Source organism: Humulus lupulus, chromosome 2 (assembly GCF_963169125.1).
Source record: "Humulus lupulus chromosome 2, drHumLupu1.1, whole genome shotgun sequence".
Classification (NCBI taxonomy): Eukaryota; Viridiplantae; Streptophyta; class Magnoliopsida; order Rosales; family Cannabaceae; genus Humulus; species Humulus lupulus.
In genome coordinates, this window is record NC_084794.1 from 51,403,494 (window position 1) to 51,414,953 (window position 11,460).

General features: G+C 31.0%; 2 protein-coding genes across 2 annotated transcripts; both read right to left on the reverse strand.

Annotated features, from left to right (window-relative positions):
* Positions 1-858: 858 nt before the first annotated feature.
* LOC133817787 (protein trichome birefringence-like 19) lies at positions 859-3,430 on the reverse strand. Its single transcript, XM_062250385.1, has 2 exons — positions 2,762-3,430; positions 859-1,785 (listed from the first exon to the last, which is right to left on the reverse strand). Exons 1-2 carry the CDS (start codon positions 3,305-3,307, stop codon positions 973-975), a joined length of 1,359 nt encoding a protein of 452 aa, XP_062106369.1. The 5' UTR covers positions 3,308-3,430; the 3' UTR covers positions 859-972.
* Positions 3,431-6,979: 3,549 nt separating this feature from the next.
* LOC133817786 (protein trichome birefringence-like 19) lies at positions 6,980-10,351 on the reverse strand. The gene is made up of 2 exons (XM_062250384.1): positions 9,496-10,351; positions 6,980-7,922 (listed from the first exon to the last, which is right to left on the reverse strand). Exons 1-2 carry the CDS (start codon positions 10,060-10,062, stop codon positions 7,101-7,103), a joined length of 1,389 nt encoding a protein of 462 aa, XP_062106368.1. The 5' UTR covers positions 10,063-10,351; the 3' UTR covers positions 6,980-7,100.
* Positions 10,352-11,460: the final 1,109 nt, after the last annotated feature.

Sequence of the window (11,460 nt, forward strand, 5' to 3'; positions counted from 1 at the left end):
AAAAAAAAAAATGTATACATAAGCGGAGGGATTTTTTCAGTAAGCTCAAAGTTAGAGTAAATGTGAGCTTTTGTGCATATTGTGTTCATTTGTTTATTTATTTATTTTTTACTTGCCTACATATTTTTATTTGTTAGCTTTTGTAATTTTGTTATTTCGTTATACGTTTATAACTCTTTGTTTTGTTTTTTTTTTAAACAAATGTAATATGCTAAATAATAAAAGATTGTAAACAATATATAATTTTCTTTCCGCTTTGTATAATCTCTAAAAAAAAGTGCTTCTTTATTCAATTTCATACATAGGTTGAATAAAAATTATATACTTATCAATAAGTATATAAGAAAACAAAATGATAGAAGAGCAAAGTCAAAGAACAAAACATATATATATATAAATACATATAATTGTCAATTCTTAGATAGTAACCTTAGATATAAGATATTTGATACAAGGAGGGAAAGAAAATTAGTATTTTGCAAAATCTGAGCTCAAATTTTTAAAATGCATTATTCAATAACATTCCCACTTGTTGGGCAACTATCCGTTGAGTGTTATTAGGTGAATTATTATTTTTTGAAAAAAATAAGACTTTTTGCAAATAATCTAAAATAACTATTTCAACCCATATTACTTTTTTTCGTTTTTATTATTAGCTAGATAATCTAATTCTCATTCATGTTCACAAATTCACAATAAAGTGAATTGCTGGCGTCTTCTTCCTTTCCCGCATATATGATTGAAATATTGGTCAAAAATAAATTCTTATTTTATTGACATAATCTAGCTACTAATCTATACCAGAACCTTCCCTCTTTTCTCCAATATAGGATATATTTTAATAATTATATGCATGCATTGATCTCAAATCGTAATCACATATTTTATTAAGCAATAATCAGACGAAGTAAGTACAATGATTGAAGAAAAAAAATCATAAATACACAAAAAAGAAAGAAAAAAAAACTCAATCTATTTCACTAGCAATTTTCTATCAGAAAATCGAAGGCTCTCCTCGGCAGATCTCAACCGTTCAGTCTTGATCATCTCAAGCAAGAAATCATTCCACGTGTCAATGGGACCAGGCAAACACCAATGCACACAATCATTATACAGAGTCACATTCTCATTGGGCCAATGACCAAATCTACTAGGGTGACCATCTGGCCTCAACAACATGGCTTGAGTAGTATCGAGCAACCTAAACTTCAACCCTCTTTTTCTGCCTTCTCTCTCAGCATTCCTAAACTCCTCCACTTGGATCATATAAAGCTCCATACTGGGACCCTCGAGGAGGGTTTCATTGCTCTTAAACGGCACCGTTCTGACACAATTGCCTCCTTCGTTCCACAACCCACCTTCGAAATGGGCTGGTGCAAAAGTCCTAAGGTAAGTGACACCCTTGTAGTTTTTTAAGCCATTGATGGCCTTCAAAGCTGTCCTCAAGGCTCTCCTATAGCCATAGTACATACCCAAATTGGTCACATTTTGTAGTTGGCAGTAGTGGCAGCCGACTATCTTATGGTTCTCGTAGAAGACCATGGGCGTGAAAAACCATTGGCCCCCTGAGAGTATGATGTAGTCGAACTCCTCGGCTTGGGTCGTCCATGCCTCGTCCAATTCGTCCATGTAAAGATTGAACAAGCCTGACTTAGTTGGGTCTGTTTTTTGGGCTTTTACCAAATGAGGGGTCCAAAATGTGGCTAGGGTGAAGTTGTACGTTGTGTACTTCCACCGTTTGTATTGTTCGTTTGAAGTGTATGACACGTCATATGGATATTCAACCTGAAAAATGTAGTAATTTACAATGTTATATTAATCACCAAATTGAAAAAAATTAATCTTATTTATTATTATATAAAAATTAAGCATGTAAACCAAAAAGACTTTATGAAATTTTGTTGGGAATGTCCTAAGACAATGTGACAAAAATAGTTTAATTATATGCTTTCTTGTGTGTATGGTTTTCGATTTTGATTCCTTTCCAGCTGGAAATAGAGAGAGCTATTATCCGTGCACTTCACTACACAACATCTATCGATCCTTCCAAGACGTAAAAATAATTTATTATTTAGGGACAAAAGTTATGCAACAGTGTTATTTTTACCCCTAAAGTTAAAACTGAATATGTATATATTTTAAACAAAATGCAAAAAAAAAAAAAAAATTGTGTACCTAGATATACTTGATCAAGAAGACTCTCATTTTTTTTTTCTCATCATATTTGAAAACGAGATTCCATCTAACCATACTAATAATAAATAATCAACTTTAAAAGCTAAATCCATCGACTAACTAATAACAATTTATATATAGTGATATGTATGTGCAAAGTACATTACACAGTAATAGAGAGTTTTTCAATTAAAAAATAAGAACAAAATAGAATAAATAGTACTTTATAGTAGAAATATTAAATACATTACTAATAGGTATCGATCAATTTCATACGGTCTAATCAATCAAAATACATACATACTAATAAAGACTGGGCCACACCACAGAAGAAAAAAAGAGAGTAAGAATGGACATCATCACGTCCCTATTCCCTTTAATATTTTTTTTAAAAAAAAAAAGTATAGGAAATTTCCTTTCTTTTATGGCTAACTAGCTAATAATACTTATCAAATTGCTAACATCTTATACATAATAAGATACTGAAAACTACCACATATTTTGTCCAAAAAAACAAGAAGAGAAGAAAACTATTATATATATAGAATTAAAATGAGTTAATTAGTGAGAGAGTTTAATTAATTACCCTTGAAAGTAGGCATATGAGAGATTGCATTTGGTTTCTAGCCACAGAGTCACCCACAAAAGCCAAGGATTTATCTCTAACCAACTCCAAGAACTGAGCCGGGTTGAAAACGGGCAAGCTACACCCGTCGGGTTTCCACTTCCACTTCATGAATTCGGAGTCGGGTCGCCCGTATTTCATGCAGTTCTGGTGCTCGTGTATGGCCCAACAAGTCTCGTTCGTGTAGTACGGCGCCTCTGGATTCGGAACCCATTCCCCGGAAAATATGTCACACTTGTGTGTCGACGACGACTGTATTTTAATATCCCAATCATCGTCACCGGGCACTAACGACGACGACGAACTATTGTCAGTACTAGTAGTAAAGAAAAACGACGAGTAGTTTATAGAAGGGTGGTAGATTGGGACGGTGGTGAGGATAACTAGGAAGATTAGTACTGCTAAGAGAACCACTCTTTTGGTACTACTAGACTTGTAGTTTTTGATGATGATTCTATAGAGAAACTGATGATGATGATGATCGTTGTTAGCTTGATTGTGCTTCATTGATGAGTGATGAGAGAGAAGAAGAAGAAGAGAGAGAGAGAGGAGAAAAAAAAAAACAAAAACAAAAATGGAGATGTGTGGAGAATAAAATTCAAAGGAGGTAGCACAAGGATGGTGGTAATGGTTGTAAGTAGTAGTTTTAACTAGCTACGTACATTAATTTTTATTTTATTTTTATAAATGGAAAATATATAAATAATTTTATAATATATATTGTTTTGCTTTTCCTATATGGTAGACGCCAAAACGTTCTGGACGATTATGGAGTAACGTTGCACATGTGACCCTCTTCATCTTTAATTAATAAAATTGTTATTATTAGTAAGTACCCAAACATATATAGCAAAACTTTTTTTGTTTTTAGTTTGGCATATGACTTAATTATGCATTAATTATTAATTTCGCATTATTGAATGTATTATATATTTCAATAATACAAACGTAATAATTATGACTTATTTGTACACATAGTATAGAAGGTCAATTCGTTAGTTAATCAACTTTAACTGATACGATATATATATATATATATTTATATATCTGCTAGAGCAGCTAAGTACCATTAGACCAAGCAAACATTCAATTAATAATTAGGTCTTACTGACCTATCTTATATAGTCACCAAGTTCTTCTAGAAATTTACGCTCTACAAATTACAAGCCACATAAATTTATATAAAAATATTTTAATTCTGTAGTTTGCTAGTTTTTTTTATTAATTATATTATTTGATTTGAAACCTGAGTGTTTTTTTAGGGAATAAATTTTGTATTTAGTGGTTAAATAAAGATGGAATCATTACACTTTTCCTATAGAGCATAAGCATAATTTGAAAAGAAGAAAAGAATTTCTTTATTATTATTATTGTAATTTTTTATTCCCTTGTTTTATTGGAAAAGAAAAAAAAATGCTAATTTCCATTTCCAATATGCCATTTTGCGGCTTGTGTGAGAGTTTTGGAGAGTTTCTTTTTTTAATGATTAGTTTTTTAAATCGTCTCTATAGAGATCTAAAATCAAGATGATGATCATCTAAATAATTAGAAGGAAAAAAAAGCAAATAGTTTCACTTGTGGTTTGATGAAAGATATATACACCTTTACTAAAGTTGTGTGGAGCAGAGACAGCTAATTAAACATCCTTTTACTTTTTAAAAAATTATATATATAGGATAATACTTTTTATAACTCACTGTTCATGCATTTTGGATCTTCTATTATGAAAAATATATTTGAATTTCGTATTTAATAAATTTGATCAAAATAGTCCTCATCAGTGAAATATTTTTGGTATAATTATGTAAAAATCAATGCTCATTAGAGATCCAAGCATTATTTTCTAAGTTGTTAAACCTATAAATAAAGCTTAAGAAATATTTTTTTTACCATAATCAAATTTAGGAGACTATTTTAATTAATTTATAAAATATTGGTCCAAAAAATTATTTTTCAAAACAAACAATCCAAAATTATATAACCTATATATACATATAAATATTTATACATCAACTTTTATATATAAAAAAAAATTAGTAACTTCAACTTTTAAAAATAATAAGAGTAAATATATTAATTTATACATATAATATTTTGGGGCACACTACCTATTTGCATGTGGAGCATACGTGATTCCAGTCTGTACTTGCTAACTAATAAATTGATTAATAATAGATTTATGGGCGCATGCCAAAAAATTCCGTCTTCATCTCCTTCTTTTACAATTTAAATTTTGATGTTTGGTAATGTGGTCTCTTTCATGTGCTTTGTTGAATCTCAATTCTCAAACATTTTGGATCGCTATTCCCCTTATGATTTCCAACCAAAATCTTTAGATTGTATTAAAAATATACATACATTTTGGCAAATTGTTTATGTATAGAATTTTAGTTAATGAAATAAAAAGAGGCTTACAATTTATATAATCGGTAGTTGAATTGGATATGATTAGAATGGATTAAAAATAAATAAATAAGGAATAGTCCATGATTTGTTATCAATAAAATAGAAGAAAATATGTTAGATGTAAAGTGGTAATTCTTTTTTTCTTATCATAAAAATACATAAAATGAGAATTGGATAGGATAAGATAAAATTATCTTAAATTTTTCATTGGGATTAAGTTATCCTAAAGTAGGGGATATTTAGGGTTGTTAAATTAATTTTTTTCAATATCTTGCTCTCTAATTTGATAACAAAATCATATTGTAAAAATGATCTAATTCTATCAAAACTAATCTCACTTTTCAAACGCGACCATAATTATTAACGTAATAAAAACATATAAGATCTAGCTAAAGCCTGGGTTTGAATTTAGCATATTGTTTTGAAATCTTGACTATTGATTTTAATTTTGAAATCAATGATTATGTTGATAATGATTTTACTCTTAAAAAAAATATGTAGCAATGACAACAAAATATTTTGTCGCTAAATGTTATTGGGAAGAGGCACAAAACTTTTCGACTGCCTATTATTTTTTTAGGTATTTTCAGTGTTTTATAAGACACGCTATCGACATGTGTCTTTGTTAATTCTCCTTGATAATAAACCCAAGAGTCTTTTTCTTTCCCAATCCTTCATTTTCTCTCTTGATCTCACAATATTGCTCTCTACATATTAGAATATGAGCGAAAAGCCACAGGGATTAGGATTGTGGTTAAATTTTTAAAATTAATTGATGATAATAGTAGAGTAACAATTTTTCCCCCATAAAGGTATTGAGGTTCCCATACTACCTCCCAACGATGCCACCTCAGCCACCCCGAGCCTCCTCCACACCCACAACCTTCTTGATCGACATAATCTTACTTCTATGGTATAAGATCATCTCCAATAAGAGATTTACATATTATGGTATATTTGACACAAAAAGTTAATAGTTGATATATTTGGTATAACTTTTACAATTATTCTCTTCTACAAAATTGTAAAAGTTCATACAAATATGAATATTTTATTAAGATTCATTTAATATTTATTAAAATATAAAAAAAAATCCTTCTAATTTTATTATTATTTAAAAATCTAATTATATAAAAAATATTCATTTACATTTAAGTTACTCAAAGTATTAATAAAACATTTAAAATGACATAAGAGTAATTAAAAATAAATAAATTGATGCTATTCCAAATATACATCATGATATATTTGTGCCAAATTTGTTACGGGTCAAAATTGGGAGAATTTTTTTTTCTCCCTTTGTAACTCTAGTTCTCCTAGAGGCTTCCTCCCCGTGTTTTCTCTTTCCACGGAAAGTCTCCCTCCCGCATTTTAGATAGTGACCTTGGATGTAATATGTTTGATACAAAGAGAAGAAAATAAGGAGAAAACAAAAATGTGTATTTTGCCAAATCTAAGATCAATCATTTTTGCAATTATCCGTTGTTGGGTAACTATACGTTAAGTTGATGTTATGTATTTTTTCTTCTTCTTTTAAATATGACTTTTGCAAATAATTTAAAATAACTATTTCAGCCCATTAATTAGTGTTTTTTTTTTTAATTTGCTTGTTAATTTAATTCTCATCTTTACCCACAATAAAGTCGATTGCTGGCGTCTTCTTCCTTCCCGGTATGACAGTAATATTGGTCGAATATACTTATTTTTTTCTGCTCATATAACATCAACTCCTTCTCTTTTCCATTACAGATATCTTTTAATTACACGCATGCATCAATCTCAAACCTTAATCACATATCTTATTAAGTGATAATCAGAAAAAGTAAACAATAATTGAGAAGAAAAAAAACTTTCATAAATACACAAAAAGATAGAAAGAAAGAAAAAAAAACATCTATCTCACTAGCAATTTTCTGTCAGAAAACTGAAGGCTCTCCTCGGCAGATCTCAACCGTTCAGTCTTGATCATCTCGAGCAAGAAATCATTCCACGTGTCAATGGGACCAGGCAAACACCAATGCACGCAATCATTATACAAAGTCACATTCTCATTGGGCCAATGACCAAATCTACTAGGGTGACCATCTGGCCTCAACAACATGGCTTGAGTAGTATCGAGCAACCTAAACTTCAAGCCTCTTCTCCTGCCGTCCCTCTCAGCATTCCTAAACTCCTCCACTTGGGTCATATAAAACTCCATATTTGGGCCCTCCAAAAGGGTCTCGTTACTCCTAAACGGCGTCGTTCTGAAACAGTTCCCTCCTTCGTTCCATAACCCACCCTCGAAATGGGACGGTGCAAAAGTCCTAAGGTAAGTAACACCCTTGTAGTTTTTTAAGCCATTAATGGCTTTCAAAGCTGTCCTCATGGCTTTCCTATAGCCATAGTACATACCCAAATCGGTCACATTTTCTAGCTGGCAGTAGTGGCAGCCGACTATCTTATGGTTCTCGTAGAAGACCATCGGCCTGAAAAACCAATGCCCCCCTGAGAGTATGATGTAGTCGAATTCCTCCACTTTGGTCGTCCATTCCTCGTCGAACTCGTCCAAGTAGAGACTGAACAGGCCCGTTTTCGTTGGGCCGTTTGGGTCTGATTCTCGGCCTTTTACCAAATGTGGGGTCCAGAATGTGGCTAGGGTGAAGTTGTACGTTGTGTACTTCCATCTTTTGAATTGTTCATCTTTGGTGTATGACTCGTCAATTGGATATTCAACCTGGAAAAAAAAATATGTAGGAGTTGCAACGTTTAATCACCATGTTTAGTTTGAACCAAATAAGCTATAATGAATATGTCTGTATTTTCCATCCCCAAAAAGAAAAGATTAATCTATAAAATTTATTTTTTTAAAATTGAGCTTTATGAAAAATTTGTTGGAATGTCCAAAGACAATGGGACAAAAATAATTTAATTATGCTATCTTTGCGTGTATGGTTTTCGATTTTTGATTCCTTTCCAGCTGGAAATAGAGAGAGCTATTATCCATATATACTTTTCAGTACATTAGACAATATCGATCCTTCCAAGACTGTAAAAGTAATTTTTTAATTAGGGACAAAAGTTAAGCTACTGTGTTTCTTTTTCAACTCAAAAGTTAAAACTAAATAAATAAATATTCCAAAAAAAAAAAAAAATTTGTATGTATACTTGATCAAGAAGACTCTTAATGCTTTTTTCTCATATTTGAAAACAATATTCCATCTACCCATATAGATCGAATCCTAATAATTAATCAACTTTAAAAGTCAAATCCATCGACTAACTAATAACAATATATTACATCTTATTATTTTCTTCTTCTTCTTTTTTAAAAAAGAAAACAGCATAAGTATTAATACTTTGGTAGAAAGAATAACTACATTATTAATAGGTATCGATATCATATGGTCTTATCAATCAATGTATACTAATAAAGACACATATGGAATAACAAGGGAAAGACAGGGCCACACCACAGAAAAAAAGAAGGAAAGAATGGACATCACATCCCCATTCCCTTTAATAAAAAAAAAAAGCATAAGACATTTCCTTTTCTTATATGGCTAACATTACTTATCAAATTTCTAACATTTTGTGTAGTAGGTACTATATCATGAGATAATATTCACATATATAATAAACTAAGGCTAAATATTCCACGTGGCATAAGATGATACGTGGCTCATGCATCGTGATATATAAAATATATAAATATATATTTATATATAAGTTGTGACTGACATGTTGTCTTGGCTTGGCCTTATTACACTTTTATCATGTGCTAATACAAGACATACTCATTTGAACCCATTGGGGAAGAGATTCCATTGCCATATGCTATCGATAAAAACTGGCTAGAGATGTACATCTCCATCTAACTATTTTAAACAAATATCTCTCTCACTCTATACCTCTCTGCCTCTTTTACCTAATCCTTTTAATAATTTAAGGCGTTGGTCAACTAATCTTATTACCACAATTTTTTATTTTAGAAAAAAAAATATCATGGGCAAGTAAAAAAAATAGATATAAGTAGAAAATGAGTCATTTCAATAATATTTACCACCACATATATCTAAATGCTTTCTCATATATGTATACTCTATACTTAGAAAAAGAATCAAAGCAAAACAAAACAAAACAAGCTCATGATAAGGACCTCATGATAATTACTTAAGACGTAATTTTCCATCATGATTCATGATTATAACTACTCGAAATAATCACATTTTTTTTTCTAGAATACAAAATAAAATACACGTATATACATAGAATATTTATATAGTGAGATAATTAGAGAGATAGTTTACCCTTGAAAGTAGGCATATGAGAGATTGCATTTGGTTTCTAGCCACAGAGTCACCCACAAAAGCCAAGGTTTTATCTCTGACCAATTCCAAGAACTGAGCCGGGTTGAAAACGGGCAAGTCACACCCGTCGGGTTTCCACTTCCACTTCATGAATTCGGAGTCGGGTCGCCCGTATTTCATGCAGTTCTGGTGCTCGTGTATGGCCCAACACGTCTCGTTCGTGTAGTACGGCGCCTCCGGGTTCGGAACCCATTCCCCGGAAAATATGTCGCACTTGTGCGTCGACGACGACTGTATTCTAATATCAACATTTCTCTCCGACGACGACTCATCGTCGCCACCACCGGACGACGACGGAGACAACGACGGCGACGACGACATATCATCATTTCTAGAACTAAAGAAAAACGACGAGTAGTTAACGGAAGGGTGGTAGACAGGGACGATGGTGAGGATAACTAGGAAGACAAAAGATAAGAGAACCAGTTTTTTGGTGTTGAACTTGTAGTTTTTGATGATTCCATAGGGAAAGTGATGATGATCGTTGTTGGTTTGAATGTGCTTCATTGATGAGAGAGAGGGAAGAAGAAGAAGATGATGATAATGAAGAGAGAGAGAAAAAATACAAAAATGGAGATTTGTGGAGAGAAAAATTCAGAGGTAGCACAAGGGTGGTGGTATAATGGTTGTTTGTGTAGCTAATTAGTTACGTTAATTTTTTTTTATATATGAAAATATATAAATCATTTTATAATATGGTCATATGGCTCATGAGCATGACTATATAATAACTAAATTTATTGTTTTTCCACTATATGGCTAGCCGCCAACGTATGAGTAATGTTACACATGTGACCCCTTCGTGTTAAAAAAAAAAAAAAATTTGTGTTTATAATAAGGAAAATAAAATTGTAATTTTTTTTTGAGCAATAACTTCATTGATAAAACTGTAACTATTATTACATAAGTACCTACATATATATAGAAATACTTTTAATTGGTTTGAAATAAGTCAATAAGGCGTTAAGTATGTATTTTTGTAACATTGAAAATGATACAAAGGTAATATAATTATGGTTTTTATTTCTGAGAATACACATAGTATAAATGGTCAGATAGTTAATTATTTATTTTTGACTTGATATGACCCTGTTTTCGTTGAATTCAAATTTAGGTCTTACTGACCTGTCTATCATTTATAATTACCAAATTCTTCTAATTTATCTGTATGTGTGTGTTTTAAGCTCTACACATCTTACAAGCCACACAAATATATATAAGAGAAAAAACTTTAACTATGCAGTTAGCTTTTTCTTTTTCTTTTTTGATAATTAAATCCTGAGTTTTTTTATTTAAAAAAAGAATAAATTCTGATGAAGCCGTGTAAAGATGGAATCATTACACTTTTCTGTAGAGAATAACAGCATAATTTGAAAAGAAAAAATCCCTTCAGTGTAATCTTTTTATTCCCTTTTTTTTGGGGGTTTGAAATGAAAAAAATGATCCTACTTTCCAATTATATGCCATTTTTGGGCTGTATGAATGTGAGTGTGATCTTTAATGAGTTTATTTTTTATTAATGATTAATGCTTTAGATTGTCTATAGATCTAAAATCAAGATGACTATATAATTAGAAAAGAAGCAACCATAGTTTGGCTTATTATTTGGTTAAAGATATATATATGCCTTTACTAAAGTTGTGTGGAGCCGAGCCCTCTAAACATACAACCTTCAAAGAACTTTCCTTCAAAAAAGAAAAATGTATTATATATACATGCATATACACATGTGTATTGTGTAATTAAACTTCAACTTTTTAAAAAAAAAAAAGAGTAAATATATATGGTTCTTTCAATAAAGTATGCTTATTTTTATACATATAATATTTGGGCACCACCCATTTGCATGTGTGTATACTTGAGATTCCAGTCTGTACTTACTAAATTATAAATTGATTAATATGT

Excerpts from the sequence above, each read along its gene's own strand:
- LOC133817787 (XM_062250385.1), bottom strand. The coding sequence starts at position 3,307 with ATGAAGCACAATCAAGCTAACAACGATCATCATCATCATCAGTTTCTC. Across the intron at positions 1,786-2,761 it reads TCATATGCCTACTTTCAAGG|GTTGAATATCCATATGACGT; the intron begins GTAATTAATTAA and ends TACATTTTTCAG.
- LOC133817786 (XM_062250384.1), bottom strand. The coding sequence starts at position 10,062 with ATGAAGCACATTCAAACCAACAACGATCATCATCACTTTCCCTATGGA. Across the intron at positions 7,923-9,495 it reads TCATATGCCTACTTTCAAGG|GTTGAATATCCAATTGACGA; the intron begins GTAAACTATCTC and ends TTTTTTTTCCAG.